The sequence below is a fragment of the Apus apus genome, chromosome Z (genome assembly GCF_020740795.1).
Source record: "Apus apus isolate bApuApu2 chromosome Z, bApuApu2.pri.cur, whole genome shotgun sequence".
NCBI classification, from domain to species: Eukaryota; Metazoa; Chordata; class Aves; order Apodiformes; family Apodidae; genus Apus; species Apus apus.
Genome location: NC_067312.1, coordinates 39648608 through 39670085, shown reverse-complemented (window position 1 = coordinate 39670085; position 21478 = coordinate 39648608). Strand labels below are relative to the sequence as shown.

At 39.9% G+C, this 21478-nt stretch overlaps 1 protein-coding gene across 1 annotated transcript; it reads left to right on the top strand.

Moving 5' to 3' along the window:
• The first annotated feature begins 5415 nt into the window (after positions 1-5415).
• Positions 5416-12650, top strand: LOC127395779 (riboflavin kinase-like). Its single transcript, XM_051643149.1, has 4 exons — positions 5416-5558; positions 7241-7392; positions 8730-8832; positions 9433-12650. Exons 1-4 carry the CDS (start codon positions 5477-5479, stop codon positions 9561-9563), a joined length of 468 nt encoding a protein of 155 aa, XP_051499109.1. The 5' UTR covers positions 5416-5476; the 3' UTR covers positions 9564-12650.
• The last annotated feature ends 8828 nt before the right edge of the window (positions 12651-21478 follow it).

The following is a 21478-nucleotide window of genomic DNA, read 5'->3' as shown; positions in this document are numbered from 1 at the left end:
TGGCATAGGTTTGCAATGTGATACAAGTCATTTGTTTTACTATGACACAAGAAGAGTATGTTCTGTGTGGTGTTAAACCTTGTGTAGCATGATCAGTCCACAAAACTTATCATGTAGACTGACACTGATGGTGTAACACATGCTCTCTGTTCTTTATTCTGGTTTCTTTGGCTGTATATATATACTAGAAAAGTATTTACACACTTCTCACTGACAACAACAGCTGTTGTACCATAAGCAGGGAACAGAAGTTTCTCCCTAGCTGCCTGAAATAATGCCTGAGTTTTCTCATTGCAGGTATGAACTATCAAACTTATTTTCTTGGCTGACAATGCTAGCAGACATACATATGACTAAAATTTGATTACATTTTGGAAGAAACATGTCCACTAACTCTACTAAAATTTAATACTGGTAGTTAAATGTATTCATCCAAGACCCCTCTCTCATATGAAGTAGGTGCAATTAACAAGAGAAGAAAAAACATGTCCAGTATCAAGGTTGGCTTAACTTTTAGCTGGACCAAAGTAACCATAATAATGGCTGATTAAAATTACTAAAATTACAACTATTTGGCAGAATGAGATAAAAGTAATGTTAGACTGCTATGAAATTACCTAACTACGTAGTTCTTAAACAAATACTTCTTTTAACTTTCTCAAGATCTTCTGTTATTGAGAAGGTTGTAAACCTAATCCCAAACCTACGGACGCTAAAAAAGAGGACACTGCATGCCATCTTGTGGATATTGCAAGAACATCAGCATTCATTCCGAAAACACGTATTAAATTAAAAAAAAAAAAAAAAGCAAAAAAAAAAAAACACTGAGGGGGCTGAGGGGACGGGGGCGAGGAACACAAATGTGTATCTCCTTAAAGATGAATTACAACCTGATCTTGTCACCATTCACTCTCTGAGTCCAGTCATCCATCATATTCTGGAAAACATAGTGTTTTGTTTTGTTTCCTGCACTTCTGCTAAAATAAACTAACAATTCTAATGGCCACAGGGTCACATTTTCAACTGTTATAGTTTGCCATTCAGTAGGCAACTACATAATGTCTTTGGCAATTGGACTTAATCTTCAGCACACTTCTATTACAAAGTATTGCTGGAAACACTTTCTGTAATACTATTCTCTATATGGTGGGAGACAGCAGATTGGACTATAATATGCAGCAGTAGCTACTTCAGACATCTTTCTCCTCCACTTCCTCTTCTATGTATGCTACCACCACTCTGCTGCACAGTTACGGCTACATACCTAAGGATCCTGTAAGTCAGTCAAACCTGTGCAAACTGAAGTAATGAATTTAAGTGTTGGCATGAAAAGGATGGGGAGAAATGGTATTTTATAACCTAGTTTGTGTTTGCAGCTTCCATGAACAGTGTTTTATGGTATGACATATAAGTCACTTTATCATAATAGTTCCCATTTTAAAACATTACTTACTTGGAATGCAATTTAAATATAAGGACGAGTCACAGTGTGAGAAACGTCTGTCGTGCCAATGAGCAGGCCCACACAGATCCTTCAGTGAAGCACAGCTTATTTACACTCTTGCAAGAATGGGTGACCTACACAAGTAGGCACACCCATAGGAAGGTGAATAACGGTTTATATTCCCTATTCCCAATGCAAAGTTCCCTCCCCTGTTTCCCAACTGGCTGGGTAGTCCAGGGTTTACAGCCTTTTCAACAGTTCTAATTATCCTATAAGTTTCCAGCCTCTGTTTAAACATTCCATTCTAGCAGTTTACTTTTTACCTTTTAAGGTATAATTCTCACCTTTCTTCCCCCCTTGGCTGTCTTCCCAATCACCAAAATGAGCTACACCTACTGGTGTCATCCTGCCCCAAGAAGCAAGATAGGAGTGGCTTTGTTCGGTCTTATCTTGGGCCATAAATCCTTCTCCATGTTTGGATCCCCCAGGTGGAGCCCAATTAAGTCCCTCAGTTTCTTGGACCATAAACCACCCCAGGTGTCATTGGAATGTGCAGGTATCTCACTTCTCTCTTAAACTATTATATTCCTAACACTAGGGTATATAAAAAAAACCAAACACAGCAACATGCTTCTAACACTAAGATGTGAAAACAACACTACATTTCATCTCCAACAACAGAACCACAGAATCACCAAGGCTGGAAAAGACCTCTAAGGTCACCAAGTCCAGCCTATGACCTAACACCACCACATCAGCTAGACCATGGCACTAAGTGCCACATCCAGCCTTTCCGTGAACACCTCCAGGGACGGTGTCTCCAACACTTCCCTGGGCAATCCATTCCAATGTCTAATCACCCTCTCCTTGAGGAATTACTTCCTAATATCCAACCTAAACCTCCCCTGGAGCAGCTTGAGGCCATGCCCTCGTCTTGTTGCTAGTTGCCTGGAAAAAGAGCCCAGCCTCCCACTGACTACAAACTCCCTTCAGGTGGCTGAAGAGAGTGATAAGGTCCCCCAACTCTCCTCTTCTCCAGGCTAAACAACCCCAGCACCCTCAGCCTCTCCTCTAGTCCCTTCACCACCCTCATTGCTCTGCTCTGGACCTGCTCCAGCACCTCAGTATCTTTCTTGAAGTGAGGGGCCCAGAACTGCACACAGTACTCGAGGTGAGGCCTCAGCAGTGCTGACTACAGGGGGAGAACTGCATCCCTACTCCTGCTGGCCACGGTGTTTACACTGCTTTTCCCCCATTAATGAAATAGCTAACAAAATTAGAGGTAAGATCAACTATTTTTATACATAATATCAAACTGATAAAATTAGCAACTGTGTTTTAGAAAGGAAAAATACTGGAAATTCGTTTCAGGGACTTCAGTGGTCCAATTGGCTTATATACTACTGATACAAACAGAAGGATTGTTGTCAGGCTGCCTGCTTATGGTTAGACAATGGACATTTTTTGCATTTAATATTATCTTGAACTCATGCAAACTGCATTTATTTGAGCTGGATCAGGGCCATAGAAAAGAGCGTTAATCAGCTAGACATTAAAGAGATTTATCAACCCAGCTACACTGAAGGGCAACTGGAAACAGGAAGAGGGGAAATGCCCAGTTACTCTTCTCTAAGTATGTAGAGTGAACACAGGATGGACACTCCTGTCTTGAGGTGTGTGTTTTTTTCCAAAGGAAATCTCTGCACCACCAAGGGTAATGACACAAAAGGAGATGTGAGCATGATGGAAAATCAGAGAGGAATTCTCTTTCTTTCTTTCTTTCCTTTCTTTCTTTCCTTTCTTTCTCTTTCTTTCTTTCTTTCTTTCTTTCTTTCTTTCTTTCCTTTCTTTCTCTTTCTTTCTTTCTTTCTTTCTTTCTTTCTTTCTTTCTTTCTTTCTTTCTTTCTTTCTTTCTTTCTTTCCTTTCTTTCTTTCTTTCTCTTTCTTTCTTTCTTTTTCTCTTTTTCTTTCTTTCTTTCTTTCTTTCTTTTTCTCTTTTTCTTTCTTTCTTTCTTTCTTTCTTTCTTTCTTTCTTTCTTTCTTTCTTTCTTTCTTTTCTTTCTTTTTCTTTCTTTCTTTCTTTTTCTTTCTTTTTTTCTTTCTCTTTCTTTCTTTTTCTTTTTCTTTCTTTCTCTTTCTCTTTTTCTCTTTCTTTCTTTCTCTTTTTCTCTTTCTTTCTCTTTCTTTCTTTCTTTCTTTCTTTCCTTCTTTCCTTCTTTCTCTTTTTCTTTCTTTCTCTTTCTTTCTCTTTCTTTCTCTCTCTTTTTCTTTCTCTTTCTTTCTTTTTCTTTCTCTTTCTTTCTCTCTTTTTCTTTCTTTTCTTTCTTTCTTTTTCTTTCTCTCTTTCTCTCTTTCTCTCTCTTTTTCTTTCTCTTTCTTTCTTTTTCTTTCTCTTTCTTTCTCTCTTTTTCTTTCTTTCTTTCTTTCTCTTTCTTTCTCTTTCTTTTTTCTCTTTTTCTTTCTTTCTTTCTTTTTCTTTCTTTCTTTTTCTTTCTCTTTCTTTCTCTCTTTTTCTTTCTTTCTTTCTTTCTCTTTCTTTCTTTCTTTCTTTCTTTCTTTCTTTCTCTTTTTCTTTCTTTCTCTTTCTTTTCTTTTTCTTTCTTTCTTTCTCTTTTTCTTTCTTTTCTTTCTCTTTCTTTTCTTTCTTTTTCTTTCTTTTCTTTCTTTCTCTTTTTCTTTCTTTCTCTTTCTTTCTTTCTTTCTCTTTCTTTTTCTTTCTTTCTTTCTCTTTCTTTTTCTTTCTTTCTTTCTCTTTCTTTTTCTTTCTTTCTTTCTCTTTTTCTTTCTTTCTTTCTCTTTCTTTTTCTTTCTTTCTTTCTCTTTCTTTTTCTTTCTTTCTTTCTCTTTTTCTTTCTTTCTTTTTCTTTCCTTTCTTTCTCTTTCTTTTTCTTTCTCTTTCTTTCTTTCTTTCTTTCTTTTTCTTTCTTTTCTTTCTCTTTTTCTTTCTCTTTCTTTCTTTCTTTCTTTTTCTTTCTTTTCTTTCTCTTTTTCTTTCTCTTTCTTTCTTTCTTTCTTTCTTTCTTTCTTTCTTTCTTTCTCTTTCTTTTTCTTTCTTTTCTTTCTTTCTTTCTTTCTTTCTTTCTTTCTTTCTTTCTTTCTTTCTTTCTTTCTTTCTTTCTTTCTTTCTTTCTTTCTTTCTTTCTTTCTTTTCTTTCTTTCTTTCTTTCTTTCTTTTCTGCCTGCCTGCCGTAAGCAGCTACAGTTCCTTGCTACCACGTAACAAACAAATCAGCTCTGCTCTCCCAAACGTGAAACCAGAGTTACCAAGAAGAAACGACCGTTTTCCCTACACACGCACGCCGAGCCAGGCGTGGCACTTTTGAGCAGCCCTGCCGCTGCCGCTCCGTTTCCACGGCGGGAATGCTGCTGGGCCGGACGGACCCAGCCGCGCCCCGGGAGCGCAGCCTGCCGGCAGCCGGGACGGGAAGGACACCCCGGTGGCCTGGGCTCCCCCGCAGCCCTCCTGCCTCCCTCCCTCCCTCCCTCCGCAGACACGTCTTTCCCGAGCTCCCAAAACCACTGGCCCCGCCAGGCTTTCCTGCCCAGGCCCCGCCGCGGCCTGCCCCGCGCAGCGGCCGCCAGCCCCGCTGCACCGCCCAGAGCCCGCGGCGACCCTCCGGGCGACCCACGGGCGTGCTGCCGGCGGGGCGCGGCGGGGCGGGGCGGGGCGCGGCGGGGCGGGGCGGGGCGGCAGGGTTTAACCGCGGGCCGCACGCACACCCGGGGCCGGGCCAGCCCCAGCCAGGCCTGGCGCCACCGCCGCCTCCGCCCGGAGCATGCGCAGTCCCCCCGACGGCGCGGGGGGGGCGGCGCCCGGGCGAGTCCATTCCCGGGGGGCGGCAAACGCCTGTCACGGCTGCGTGGCTTGGAAGCGGGGACGCGGCGCCGTGCGCCTCCCCTCTGCTTGGTAGCGCCCGGAGCGAGGCGCTGGGGAGCGCGGCGGGCGGGCCGGGCCGGGCCAGTTGGGCGGCGCGTCGCCCTGGGAGCTGCGGGCGGCTCTCCCGGCGCTGCCTGCTCGTCCCGGCGGCCGCCATGAGGCACCTGCCGTACTTCTGCCGCGGGGAGGTGGTGAAGGGCTTCGGCAGGGGCTCCAAGGAGCTGGGCATCCCCACCGGTGAGCGGGGGGCGCGGGGGCCTGGGGAGAGGGAGGCGCCGCCCGGGAAGGCCGCGGTGCTGGACCCGGCCTTGCCCCCCCCCCCCCCGCACCGGGGCCCGCACCAGGGCCCTGTCCCGCCGCCGGGGTGGCTGGAGCGCACCTGCCGCTGCGGCCGGCGTCGGGCCCGCGGGTCTTCGGGCAGCCCGGGCTGGCGGGGCGGAGACGGGCCGTGCTTGCGGCGGGCTGGGGCGGGAGCTCCCGGCGAGCAGCGGAGCGGGAGCGCGGTTGCGGGGGCTGGGGCGGCTGGAGCTCCGGAGACCGCCAGCAGCCCGGCAGGACTAGAGCTTCTTGTGGATAGGCTTGGCGTGTTCCCTGCTGGCGTTTTTCTGACAGTATTTTTGTGGTTTTTTTGTTTGTTGTTTTGTTGGGGTTTTTTTACGTTGTTAGGAGTCTTGTGTCTTCTTTTGGGTCATTTCTCCCCCGTTCCGTTGGTTTTTTCAGCCTTGATTTTTGTTGTTGTCACCACCTAACGATTGCATGATGGTGTGCAGGATGCAGATAAGAAGTCGCCCGCACGCAGTTGTGGTGCGGCAGCTTGGAAAATACCCGTTCCCGTAAGCGCTACGTCAGAAGGAGAGAGGGAGCAGGCTTCGGGAACAGCTGCAAGGAAGGAAGTGGAAGGGCAGTCAGGCAGAGCTTACAAGGCAGAGCAAGCAGACTTGGCTTACGGATGACTTTATTTTCCTATTGCTCATCTGCTTCAGCTGTCTAAATACAGATAGATGTGTAATTCGAATGAATTTTGGCTTCTCTTAAGCAGACACGGAAGTCAGCAGTCATGTTGCACCACTCCTGGCAGACGAGGGAACTTTGTGAGAACAATCCTGAGGTGCTGGGTTTCCGAGATCTGTTTAATAGATTTCTCTTTTTAAATCTTGTTTGTATACAGACGGTGTATGGGTATCAGCTAATAGGGGGGGAGGGAAGCTGTTACTGCTTTTGAGCTTTCATGTAATATGCGTTCTTCCAAATCAACTGGCTGCGTTGTGTGAAGAGATGGACTCACTTGAGAAGCAGAAGTAGGCTACTGATTTTGAAAGAAAGTTAGGTTCAGTCGGAAGGAATTTTATTTTACTGTAGATAAATCGTTTTCGAAGCAAATCCCAGAAATCCACAGATGCCATTGAAAGGCAACTTGTACAAAGTTGACAGATGGCTAAATAATAATTTAGTTTATTTCTACAGATGTTATTTATTAAGTGTATGGATTTTTTTACTATTATTTGTTATTTTATTAGCAAACAAATAGTTCTGAGATACTGTTTTATAGTGCAGAAGAAACTTGATTTTTTCCCCTTCATCTTTCACCATATTAAAGCTGTGACAGCTATCCTAAGGGTGCAATGCATTCTGACTGGATGTTACATGTTTATTAATTATTATTGCAGATTAATGTGTATAACTATAAAATTTAGTATTTGTAAGAGATGTGATTAACTCTGGTATTCCCACAGGGACTGAATTATATTAAGCTGTTTCGTATTTTATACTTTGTGAAATGGCACTTGTCGTCATTCTCATCAGCATCAGTGTTATGTTTGTAAATAGTATGTAGGCAGAGTTTGGCTTTTAATTGTTTGAAAATTTCTGTTGTGTTCCACAAAGTCACTTACTCTTTACACTTTTTAAAATTTTTGCAGCTAACTTTTCTGAGCAAGTAGTCGAAAGCTTTCCATCCGATATCTCTACTGGTATTTACTACGGATGGGCCTGTGTTGGAAATGGAGATGTGCATAAAATGGTTTTGAGCATAGGATGGAATCCTTTCTATAAGAATATTAAGAAATCAGTGGTAAGAATTTTGCCTTGTCTGGGACTTTTATTCTAATAAACAAGTCTTAATGTTGAATTTGAATAAGATAAGCAGAATTTGATCAATAAATGAGATCTAGAAGTTCCATTTGCTCTGAGAAATGCATTTGGTATCTGTATCACGTGTTTGTATTCTGAAAACAAAATACTCTTCGTAGCCACAGAGTCTGCAGCTGTAGGTGAATAAAGTTTATTTCCTTCTTCCTATTCCATTGCTACTTAAATACTGACATAATAAAATTTGAACAGTATTTCCGAGCTGCTGGTTCCATATGCTGCTGATAGCTAACTAAACGTGAGTTTGACAGATGCATTGAATTTACGTGTTATGAGAGCCACAGCATGAGCTGGAACATACTAATCTGTGGTTCTCTGCAATCTGTCTACATTTCAAATAGGAGGTGTTGGGGCATCTTAATTTGTAGTGTTTTTCTGTTAATTCTTCTCTTAAATTATGAAACCCATACATGTGGTGCTGTGGTTTGATGTACAGAATAAATACTCAAAGGTACATAAGAACAGGATGGAGAAGTTGAGTTAAAATCCTGAGCTGTGACAGCTGTGTTTTTCTTGCTGTCAGTTTCTGGTGCTTTTCTCAGTCTTCAGAGCTTTCTATAACGTTGAAAACACTTACTATAAGCACATTAATATTTGTTTCTGAGGTTCTAAGTGTTGAAGAGTTTGTGATGTGCTTGTCTTACACAACTGTACACTTTTTAGAATTTTTGCAGGTAACTCCTCTGAGCAAGTACTTAGAAGCTTTCCATCTGCTATTTTTGATGGAATATGCTATGGGTGGGCTTGTGTTGAAGAGAGAGATGGGCATTAAATGGTTTTGAGGATAAGGTGGAATGCTATCTTGGCTTTCACTCCTTCTTGAATGGTATCATTCACTTCACATGTGAGCTGGTTTATAAAAGCTCTCCTTAAGCCAACTGTTTCAATCAAAATGTTTGTAGTTATTTGGATACATCAACTTAACAATGAAACATTAAGTTTTGTTTGTGACTTGCTTCCTTGGAAGTACTACCTTCAGGAAGTGGTGAAACATTTCTCCTGAGTAGTGGCTTTCTTATTTTATTTTAGGCTATGAGAATACTCTTAAATGAGCAATTTTTCTTAAAGTCCATGCAAAGTACAGTTCTTCCTAACACAAGCAAAAGCCCTAGCCTTTTAATCTTAATTTATTCAGGCTAAACTAAATTACCTTTTTACTGGTATGTGTTGGGGAGAATTTCAGTTAGGGGTATTAGCTGTACATCTCTAGCAAGGGAAATAAAGTTCATCAGAAATATGAAGTTATTTCTTTTCCTTTAGGAAACGCACATTATCCACACCTTCAAAGAAGACTTCTATGGAGAAATTCTTAGTATAGTCATAGTTGGATATATTCGACCGGAAAAAAACTTTGATTCCTTAGGTTAGTATTGCAAGTCTCCCTCAAACTAGTTTCTTGTCTTATTCATGCAAGTACTGTGTCTTCACTGTCTCTTTCTGTTATGGGAAGCTTTATCTGTTAACCTTTGAAATTTCAGTCAAATGTTTGCATAAGCTAAATGTAGAAGTTGAGTTAATTAAGAAAAAAACCTGAAACCTTGGAAGATGTGTGGGTATGTTTATGTATCACACTAAAAATTTTATTGTCATGTCGCTTGTTTGAGGAGTTAATTTTAACATCATAGGCCTTTCAAAAAGCATCAGCCTAGTCTATTAATTTATTTTTACAAAGCAGCTCTCTTAGAACTGAAACAGTTCATGAAACTGTTAATCTTTTGCTAAAACGTGTTTTGAACCAAGGAGAGAGTTCTGTTTGTAATGGTGAAAAAAGCAACTCTGGCATGTTAAAAAAGAAAAAGAAGGAATTTTTAAAACAAAGTGTTTTGCCTTTCAAACCTTGTGATAATAATTATACTATACTTTTGTGATTGTTGTCTGATACTCTGTGGTACACCTTATTTTCATTTGCTATTGTGTGTTCAGGTTTCCAACTTTTAAATATAACTTTTCTTATCTTTTTCAGAGGCACTCATTTCAGCAATTCAGGAAGACATTGAAGAAGCAAAAAGACAGCTAGATTTACCAGAACACCTTAAACTCAAAGAAGATAACTTCTTTCATCTGCCAGAAGGCAAAATAGTGAATAACCACTGAGCAAACCCATGCTGCTTTTTTTTTGCTGCTTTTTTTTTTTTTTTTTAATTCCCCCTGTCATGGAGCTTTTATCTTTGCACTACTTTAGTAGTTACTGTGTTGTCACATGCCTGTGTAGGTGACTGAAGTTGGAACCGACTTCATGTCGTCACCAACAGGATGATGTCAGTTTCCATGTGTTAATGAATTAACCTAGTCATGCAAAAGGAACAGAAGGCTGTTTGAGGTTCTTACAGATGAATTGTGTATCTTAAAGTTAGCAGTTGTTCAGGTATTTGAGCACATGCAGAACATGACCAAAGTTAACGGTGACTTCTTCTGACAATAAGGTATGGGGTAGTTAACTTAAGAGAGGAATGTCTGTTTTTAACATCCAGAATGTTATTTCAGCCTCTTTTCTTTGATTTATGTTACTCTTACGTCTGGGTTTTAGCTAGTAACTTGAAAAATTTTGCTGTTGATTGAGTCACCAATTTCATGTGGTGTAGGAAGCCAATGATAACGAGTAATTCTCTATAGAGTTTATTTTTTATATGCTATATAGCTGTCATGGTTGAAGCTGTCATTTTAACTGAAATTACTTATTTTAACTTCATGTGAAATGGGGGAAATCACTGTTGCTCATTGAGTTATTTCAATCTGAGATATACTTCATCATAGTTGACTGTACATACGACAACACATGACCTGTACAGTTTACTTCTGAGGAAGTGTTTCACTGGAATTAAGGAACTGAATGACAGTGTGAAAGTTGGTAAACTTCAAAGGTTCAGGCATAAAAGATACAGAAACAGTATCACCAGACTTGTGCTCATTGGGCCTTAAGGCAAAAGAGTTAATTAAACCTTGATAGGTTTGAAGAGGTAATGAAGCCTAAAATAACCTTGCATTTTATCTGCTGCTGTCATTTGTTGTAGGAAAATGGGTAGAACCTTGGGTTATTCACTACACTGGCAATAAAATGGCCAGTGGTGTAAGGCAGAGAAAAATCTTACTAACTTTGCACCAAGTGCAAGTAAGAGCCAAGGTTTTGGCTGACTAAGTAGATCAATATTAATGGAATGTATCAGCACTATAATGGGGATTGGGTTTTGGTTGTGGCGTGGCTGGAACATTATTCTGAAATTGAAAATGTTTCTGCAGATATGTCTCAACTGTAGTTCTGTGTCTGAAATACTATGTACAATTTGGAATGCACAATTTCTGTGAATTTCCTCAGTCCTATCCTATTTGAATCCTGCATTTCACTCTAGTGTTTGAGAGTTCTGACAGGTTAGCCGCCTGGGTTTTTGTGGCAGGTGTTGTCAGGATGTTAGTTCCATTTCATGTTGTTTTAACTTTCAGCCAATATATGGGGATATTACTAAGGCAGAGGTCTTGAACAAAGCAAGGACTTGTGTTTGCTCTGTAGGACTTCAGGAGAAACTCCATTTGATTTAATTTAAATAAATTGTTCACCAGTGATGTGCTGTAGTTCTGGTGCTTTAAGAGCACCTAGCTTGCCAGCTGATAGTACATTGAAACACACACAGCTGGGTCACCACAAATACATTGGGTATGGATGATGACAGGAGTCTGTGGTGAGTTCTACCACGAAATGTCCCCACCACATGGTGCAGATTCCCTCAGTGCCAGTCCCAGTTACAGACACAGAAAAAAGTCAGTGCACAAACCACTACTCACTAAAGAGAGAAGCAGTACATAAGAACACAGCAAACATAAGCACAAGATCACAGGGCTCCATACTCACAGTCCTTAAGGCAAGTGAGGAGGAGTCCTGAGAGAGATAGTATGGTAGAAGCTTCTGTGCTAGTTCCTCTGAAGCACCTGACAATTTGGCGTCTTTCTCTAAGATATTTTAAATTAGGAAGAGATCCGATAATCTTTTGTGGGTGCTTTCTAAGTGCCATCTAAAAACAGTACTCAGTGCATGCTCCAACTTTAATGGCCTTTGTGGCCAGCTAAAGTGGTAGTCTTCTAAAGTGCCATGGGTGCAGTGGCTCCCCAAGCAGCAGAGCACTTGAACTAGATAGACCAGGATGAAAGGTCATAGTCACAGGGCAGGCTTTAGCAACAGTAATGCACATGTCTGAGGCCTCACACAGGCCAAAGCCACATGTCTCCCTGTATTATGCTCCCTGTATAGCAGAGCCAGATGGATTCAGAATTGGTGGGGGGGACTTATCAGCAATTAGTCTTATAAAGGACAACAAAATCATTTAGTGGACTTCTGCTATGTAATGTGTTGGAAACTGGGGATATGATGTAGTGCTGGATTTGGTAGAGTAGGGTTAATGGTTGGACTCTATGATCTTGAAGGTCTTTTCCAGCCTAGGTGAGTCTGTCGTTCTGTAAAAAGTCTGTAAAAGAATTGTCTTGCAAGAGTGACAGTGAGATTTTTTTTTTATGGAAGAATGAAGGGAATATTTTTTTTACAAAGATTTGAGACATTCTTGAGATTGTAAAAATGTCAAAATCTTATATTTTACCCTTTTTTTAAAAGAATAAATACACACTATTCAACTGAAAACATTGTCAGGAATGTACTCAAAGCGTAGATTGTTGTTCATTGTGGTACAGTAGCTAAACACTCAAAGCTGTCTTTACAGTTGTTTTTTGCCAGTAATTTCATGTGTCTTTTGTGGAAACCGTTGTGCCTTAAGCTGGTTGTCTGAACAATTCTGTATCTGCTAATAAATGCTACTGTGAAAAATGCAATTCACTGTGTGGTTATAGAACTGTCTATCACTGTACTATCTGAGAACAGTGGCAAAGGGAAAACTTGAATTTTGCTCTCAAATCTTAACTGAGGTATGATGTATGGATACACGGAACGCATGAACTGCTTTTCCTATGTTTGTCTTCACATTAGAAAAAATGTGACCACATTCATTTGGCTGAATGTACCTGTCCACATAATTTAAGATAAAATGTTATGTATCAGAAATTTAAGCTCCATATGTAATTCCTAGCACAGTGTAAACGTTATGAGGGGTTATATTTTTGTATTGCATACAAGTAACTGTATTTATTTCAGTTAATGTTGCTGCACTGGACCATTAATAAAGGAACTGTAATTGACAAATACATCCTTTTTGTTGGAGGTTTCCTTTCCTTTGCCTTGCCTAGCAAAGTTAGTTGTCTTAGTCTTACGCAAAGCTCTGTGAGGGTGACTCCCTAGAAAGCTAGACTGACAGAAAAGAGTAGGGAAATGCTGTTCAACCTTCCTACTGTGTTTGGAAATTGGCCCCACTCTGTGCTTTAATCAGAACTTAGGGTAGCTGCAGCCTTAGAATTCACAGTCTGAAACCTTGAATTGATTTATCTATACACTTGCTTGCAAAAAATTTTAAAAACTGCTTGGTTTTTTTAGGATTCAGATGGAAAAATTTGCATTCTCCTTCTGTGTTCTGCTTCAGCTGTTAGGCATTGGTCTAGATCAGGGCAAAGATTTATCTGATGCTGTCCTCTTTTGGGAAAAAGTTTCTCTTTGAAACTTGGAGTGTTGGCAGCTGTTTATATGTAAATCTTAAACCTCTGCCTAGCATCACTGCAGTTACATTAGGAAGAAATGTAATATATTGTGGTGCTATATGTGGTAAGAATTGCTTATTTATGCCTCATGCAGTGGACTCCTCAGTGGAGGCTGTGAGAAATCACCCTGTTAACACCTGATTTCCCAGATGAGGTACGGATTTGAGAGAGAGAAATCCTGAAGCACCTATGTTGTTCTGGGCTTTTCTTTAATGCCTAGTGCTGTAATTTCCAAGCATCTAGATTTCTTCTGGAATAAAAATTAGATTGAAAAAATGTAAGATTGCCTTCTTCTGTAATGAATATGCTTTCTATAGAGGTATAACCTTTTTTCCACACAAGCTTGTATTTTCTGAAGGGAGAAGAAAGCTATATAAAAAAAACCAAACCCTAAATAAGCAGAAGGCCATCCTTGGTACAGTGATGGCTGGAAAATTCACGTTACCTACTCTTCCAGAGAAACATTTGAGTAGATTGGTGGCTTTTTTTTGTTTGTTTCTAAGGGGACTGGAGATCTAAAGACATTGCAAGCAATGGCAGTTACCTAATTAGGTGCATAAGTGAAGAAAATTGCCTCTATCATAATCTCTAATGTCTGGGAAGTCATTTTGCCTTTCTGTTTGCGGCTCAGAATAGCCAAGTGCTTAAGTGTTAAGTTTGCAGTTGTTTTGCTTCTCCCATGGTGTTAAGATTTCTCAATGAAGGAGGAAGGCACAATTCATTGCAATCAAGGAATGCAGTAAGATTTGTATTTGGCAATTTTATTTCCTAATGATGATAACTTAGGACAATAAGTCAGGGTTTGGCCTATAGGCCAGGAAAAAAAATAATTTGGAATTGAAGGTTGTATTAAATGACAAGGAAGAGAAGGGAGGATGCAGCAAAATAACCAGATGGGCATTTTTGTTATGGGAGGTGCAGTGAGTAAAGATGTAGGACCTAAAGAAAAAAATCAGGAATAACAGTTTCAAGTAATGGTTGTTAAACAAGTGTAGAACCTGAAAAAGGAAAGTCTGTATCTAGATGCTGAATAAGCAATATAGATTAGTAATAAAATATAATTTATTTCCTTTTTTAATACTCAATTGTGTATTATGAATCTACAAGGTAATGCAAAGGAAAAATAAACACATCTGTTTCGTTGGTCAAGGAGATCTGCCTCCTGCTTAAACTTAGTCTGAGAAGGGACAATGGAAAAAAGTTGTAATTGCTGCCTACTTTACAACATTATCTACTGTCCTAGGGAAAAATTATCTGGTGTGTCCACAATTAATGAAGTCTCAGCAGATTTGTTAAAATCAGTTTTTAGACATGTATTAGGCAACTAATATTTCTAAGGCAACATAAATACTTCTAAGCAGTAGGAATCAGCCAGTAAAAGTCAGAACACATGGTACTTAGAATGAGAGCTGAAGTTACATGTGCATATGATGTATACTATTAATTTTGAATCTTAATGTATATAAATTTGTCTAGTTCATTGCAAGTATGGGTGTCCAGCCAGAGTCTTCAGCCATCTGTTGTTTGACTGTAAAGTGATAGCTTATGTGCCTGTGTACTCCTATAAAGGTATTATGGTATTTCATAATCACAGAATTGTTATGGTTGGAGAAGACCTCTAAGGTCACCTAGTCCTCCAGGGCAGGGGGGAGGGTAGGAAGCAATGCAACCCACCCAAACAAACAACAAAAATCCCCACAACCACACACCCGACAAAACCACCAACACACAACCCACAAAAAACCCACCATGCCCACTAGAGCATGCCCTGAAGTGCCACATGTACATGTTTCTTGAATACCTCCAGAGACGGTGCATCTACCATGTCTCTTGGTAACCTGTCCCAGTGGCTGACAATTTTTCAGTAAATAAATTATTCCTAATACCCAATCTGAACCTTCCCTGATTCAGCACTTGAAATAAGTTTCTAAATCCTGATTCCTAATCATATAATCTTTGGTATTGCTATATACCTACTAAGAAAAAAAAAATGAGTCGGCGTGGAAACAACTTCCTTGTCAGGTTGTTTTTTTGGTTATGCCATGAAATTCAGGCTTGAAACCATGCTTGTATACTTTTTAAGGTTTAGGGTTGATGAGAAATCTATGGCTAACACAGCTGTCTTCAGCTGAAAGAAATGTACCTTTCCTTCCTTCCCATCCCCATATATAAAATGCAAATACATGTTTCTCTTGAAATGCCTGTAATTTTTCTTTAGAAAATCAGATGTCTCAAAATCCAATTGAAATGCTTCTATGATAACTTATATAGTTGATTTTTTAATATTTTCATTGCTCTTTATAGTTTGAAATTCCAGCCTGAGTCCTTAGCCAGAAGTCATGTAATGGTCATACAAGACCCAGAAGCAAAATTGCATGGTATACTACAAAAATGTAGTCTGTTTTAGGAACTACCTCTTGGGGGGTGGAAACTCACAGCACTTAGACATTAACTTCTACAATGTCCTTTCCTTCACTTCCTTTCTAGCAAAACTTCAGAATAGAGTCACAGAAAAGAAAAAGTTTCCCTATATACATATGTTCGTTTGGAAAGAGAAAGAAGAAAGAAAGCAAATTACTGGATTACATGAGAGGTCGGTGGGTGGTAAAACTGTGCAGAAGATGTGAACTTACATGATGATTTTGAAAAAGCATTTTTACTGATAGACTGATGAGAGATGATTGCCTAGGAAAGAGAAAACAGAACTAGCCAAAGAAGAGCTTAGGGCTTGGGAAACTCCACAGGTAAATGAGAATAGCAAAGAAAGAATTACAGGGACAGGGAAGAAGAAAAAAGAAAAAAGATCTGAGATTAAGAAAAGCTGACAAAGAAGTTTTGAAATTTTTTTTAACTGTATTTGTTCCCTTTAGGACATCTTTCTTGGTATGGTCACTGGTGAAGGCAGCAGAATAGAGAGAAGAATCATTGGCTTTGTGGGATCTAAGGATTTGTGGGTATGAACAGGCGTGGAATTAAATTTCTCTAGCTTTTTTTCAGGACTGTAAAAGGCATACACACAGTAAGTCCATAAAATAGAAAACAGTATTTCAGATCCTTTTGTGCCTTTTTGTGTGTTTATAATTACTTTCCTTGGTTGTACAGTTTTCTGTGAACTTTCTTTAGAGATGTCAGTGACCAATGAGCCAATTCCATCTGAGTAAGTAGCTCTTGGACAAACAGCCTTTTATAAAGTTTATGGTTCTTCTTGGTCTCCATGTGCACTCTCAGCGGGCAGTTCTAATTTAAAACTCTATAAAATGGATATGGCTCTCTAGGTCTCTACTTCAGATATCCTTGACCACTTTTTTTACATCATGACTTAAAAAAAAAAAAGGCTTTCCTCACAATTCTCTTCCTCATACTATGTCATTCTAATGTTATCCACCAGTTACTTGTTGCTCGCTCAAGGAAACCCCTTCAAGTCAATTATCTGCCATTTAGTAAAACAGGGACATTTTCATCCCACCAATACTACATAAAATAGCAGTCTTCCTGCTGCGTCTTAGAAGAAGTCTTCTCCTCCAAGATGTCATTAGAATCCTGCCAAAAAGTACTGCCTTTCTGGGAGGAAAGCAGATGCCAGTACCACTTCTCTTCTGCAGCTGATGAATTAAAAACATGGTTGAAAGGTTATGCTCAAAGCAAAGAAAAAAAAAATCTCTGAGAAGAATTGTCATTTGAAAAGAATTCTGAGCTCTTCATTTTTTGGATGTATACTCAGAAACGCAGTTTTTGTTCCAGTCTTACTTGCACTAATGGAGATAAAATAATTTTAAAAACTAGATTTAAAAAAATTAAAGCTTATTTGTTTTTGGAGGGGTTTTTTGATTGGTTTTGGGGTTTTTTTATGTGTATGTGTTTTTTGTTTTTTTAACCATTCAGTGTTGCTTTATATACAAAAATTCTTGTAAACTGATGATGATGTTAGTCTGAAAGCCCATAAGCAAAATACTTGCTACGTCCTTTTCTTGCAGCAATTTCAGGCTGCTCAGTTACAGCTTGGATTAAGCTTTTGAAATTTCATAGGGGTCAAGTTATATAAACCACTAACAATAATTAAGCATAATATTAATCCAAACAAGTATAAAAGAGCAGGGTATCACAAATAATAATTCACAGTATAACTTCTTAATTTTTTTGTTCTGTTTTTGGGTTTTTGGTTGGTTGTGTTTTGTTTTGTTTCTTCCTTTGTTTTTGCTGGAGAACTCCTCTAGGAAAGAACTTGATTGAAACAGCAGATCAGATTTGCCTTTCCAAAGTACTTTGTTATTATATTTTTGAAATATTGGTTCTTACTTTGTCCTTTGTAATCCGTCATATGATTTTTAATTACTCTCTCTTACTGAAGGTGCAATGATTAAAAGATTAAAATCCAAAGTGGATTCAATCCTTCAAAGTGGCATTCTAATAGAGAAGCATTCTAAGGTCTTTAGGAGTATATAATAATAATAATAATAATAATAATAATAATAATAATAACAACAACAACAACTAGAGAATTGTTTCTCACATTTAATTACTTTGTAAAGTAAATATAGCTGATCAGCAGTTCTAGAGGTGTGTATTATTGTATGGCAATTAAAGGAACTATGTGAGAGAGTAGGTAGCCAAAGACAGACTTCTGAGGCTCAGTCCACTCTCTTAGTCACCTGACCATACTGACAACAACTAACAGTACTTTCACAGAGGTTTTGTGCAAAGAAGTTGCCCTTTCATAGCAAGGGGCCATAAAGAGCATCCTTTTCTGTTGTATGTATAGTATTTCTGTAATGCTAAAAAAATAATACTGTTGTGTGCCATTAAGTTAAACTACTCGTTAAGCACTATTTGTGCCCATTTGTCATAGTTCGAAATTCCTGAACCATGTAAAAGATAAATGGAAAATGCCTGTTGTAAATGCTCTGTGCCTATTTCAGCCCACTGTATCCCAATAAGGCAGTTAAAAGAACAAATTCATTTTTAGCCAGTGTACTTACAGACTGTTTTTCACTTTGCAGTAAATCCAAAATCTGTGTGTGTGATGAAAGGTTATTTAAAAACCATGGGAAATGAGATTAATTGGAGCTGGATGACATGTAAAATATTTGAGATGCTTTCCACACAAACGATGAATACAGTGGAGGTACTTGGAAGAGAGTCACAACCATAAATTCTAAACATCATGTCACAGATGCATTTTCACTGCTAAACATGCTACAAGATTATGAGGAAAAATATGTTGGATTTGAGGAGCACAGGTGCACCAGATGATACTAACAAAGAAAATCTGGATAAAAACCAGGAAGATAATCTATTGTATTATGAATTGCTTTGCAGACAGAATCCCATAGCAGTAAACTACTGGAACCCCATCCCGGTGACATCATGTAGACAAACACACCCATCTTTTTATGACTACATGTTTTTGGCAGGGATTGGCATGGTTCTTTGTGTGTGTTTACAGTGTGAATGGATGTTTGCATTAGTTACAATGCAGGTGCATTCGTGTTGGGAAAGGATATGATTTCTGCACAACACATGTCATCTCTTCAGCAGCATACATATAGAGTGCTAGTTAAGACTACAAAGTATTTAAATAAAACTTCAGAGAAATCACATGTTTTTTAGAAACCATTCCCCAGAATGTACATTGGCCCAAATCCTGAGCTCAGCATGTTAGGAAATAATACTGCAGTGATTTGGTAAGAAAGGCAGCAGAGCAGAAAACTCATAAATTGCTAAGGAGGTGTCTAAATTAGTAACTTCCATCCTGTTCAAGCTCATCTTCCTCATTGTCTGACTCATACTGAACTGCCCAAGTAATTGATTTTGTGTTTGATATGCTTCATTCTCCATCTGATCTTTTTTTAAGGAAATAAAGTGAGGCAGACATTTATTGTGAAAAGACTATAGCCTTAACCAATTAAGTCCATAGGATGATTCTCCTTCCTAAGCTGTTTACCCAGCTTTTTTATTTTCTCACCCACTCCACTTTCCCCTGCCACCCACAATTAATTGTGGTGCTGGTGTGAGCTTTAAGGGTTTGTCTCTTCCAGTATTGCCAGAGGCATGAGAGGAATAGATTGGGACAGTTACAACTTGAGGTCACTTTCAGTGAGCAACAGAGCATCCAGGAACTAACCTGGTAATGCCACAGGTCACTGAATAGTGGAGTCACCTCCAAGCAGAAGTAGTGGAGCAAGAAGAGCCAGAAGATGCTAGCTTGAGGGGGAAGACTCAGTGGGGGAGGAAGGAAAGGCAGCAACTCAGCTCCCTGAGACTGGAAGCAGTCATCTGTTGAAGAGGTGGTGGCAAATTGCCCTGAGAGGTGGAAACTGGGATCTCTGAAAAGGGCTGGGGTTAGGGAACGTGCCTAGCATGCAGAAGCCCAACCTCTGCCCCCATTCTGCTATGCTCTCTTTTCTATTTCTCATTCCTGAGGGAGAAACCTTTTTCAGTCAAATCCACCTGACCAGGTAGGTGGTGAGGAAGTAAATCAATGGCTACAAGAGGACAATAACCTGTGATTTCAGGTTCTCCCACTTTAGAGATAATAATGAAAATAATATAAAAGATGGGTGAATCTTGGAAATCAGGGTGTTAGCAAAATGATCGCTGTCTCTTTTGAAAGAAACAAAAAGCCAGGCCTGTTCACTGTGGCCTGTTCCATTAACTCCTCCTGCCCTCTGAACTCAAACCCCCTGGGCAGCACGGGGCACCCCAGGCTCCGCACTGCCCCCAGCAAGGGGCGGGGGCAAGGGGGCAGGGGGAGAGGGCAGGGGCAAAGGGACAGAGGGCGGGGGCAAGGGGGCAGGGAACAGGGGCAAGGAAGCAGGAGCAGAGCAAGGGGGCAGGGCTCGGGCCCAGCCTCGGGGCGCGGTGCTTTGCAGAAGCATTTGTGGTGCTGGGGAGGCGGCTGCCGAATTCATTGAGCTTCTAGGGTGAAGGGAGGTTTCCTGAAGGAAGTCCTGACTGGCCTCTGTACTTAGCGCTGTCTATGCATTAGTTATATATTTATGTAATTCGTGGTAGTGTAGGTTAGGACGTGAAGAACTAGAGTTGCAAATACTTTTAAAAACGTATTTTAATTTTTTTTTTTCTTGTAAGTTTCATCCTTCTTGGGTAGAATGGGCATTTTGTTCTGCTTTCCTTGGCCCTTTTCAGTGTAAGGATGTGGATACCTGCAAGGCTGCCTGCAGTGGCAAGGTCCTATCAGTTTAGATCTTTTCTCTCCTTCACTGACATATTGTCTCTACACTTTACAGAGTGTATCCTTCTTGGCACCATCTGCAAGAATATAAGGAATACTCCGGGAAAGCTCGGTGTTTGATCTTAATTGCACTGAATTGAGCAGTATTCACATTTTTTCATTTTCCTTTCCCTACCTTCCTGCAAGTCCTAAGATTTTTCCACTTTCAGAGACTACTCACTTGGCACATTCAAAAAGTGTTGAATGATTGATGGCATATGGGATACCCATACAACTTTAATTATTGTTTTTCACTTTATCTCTAGAACCTTGGCTGAAGTAAAGACCCTTCTGTTTCTGATCCTTGTCTGCAGTTGGACATCCTCCTTTCTGCTGCCACTTCCTTCCAAAAACTTAAGAAATTGTCACAGCTGAATTCTGATTTTTCCCATTGAAACTGTCTATGAAGTACTAGGTAATAAATACGAATTCTTATTTCTCTTCTTTGCAGCTGGCTACCTTACCCTGGTTTATGTTTTGTCTTATTTCTGGGTGATCTTTAAATGCTGTAGATTAACACTGATAATGTATGTGTAAAAAGAAGCCAAAGCTATTAGCCAAGTGTGTATTAAAGAGACTTTGATCCTGATGAGAGGATTGTTGTAATATAAAATAGAAATAACAATAGGACAAAGTTATATCGAGCAGAGGTTAACTACTGCTGAAGAATGCAATTTCAAGAACACTCAGAGCCTCACAAATAAAAATAACAACCTCTAAAATAATGAAGTTCTTCCCCCTGCTCCATTTAACCTTTGCTCCCTTAACAGCATTTGCTGCTTCCTGTAATATTCGTCAGTCACCCCCAGAGGGCAATATACACAAGCAATTGAGCTACCGACACTTGACATGAGTGACAGCCTTTAGCTTTACAGTCAGATATGGATGGTTAAATGCCCCAGCTTGAGTACTCCCATTGCCTACAGAAGGAGTGGAATTAGACTTTCCTCTATTTAAAACAAACAGACAAACAAACAAACAAGTTCCCGGAAAAGACACGTATGTTACAAAAGATTTTGCTACAGAAACTCTGCAGGGGACTTCCAGTGATGTAACCAGAGCTGTTCCAAGCCCTGCAAAGGTGCTGGGAAAATAAGTCGTGAAAAGGCAAAATGTTTAATGAAAACAGCAAATGACTGGGTTTAGCCATAGA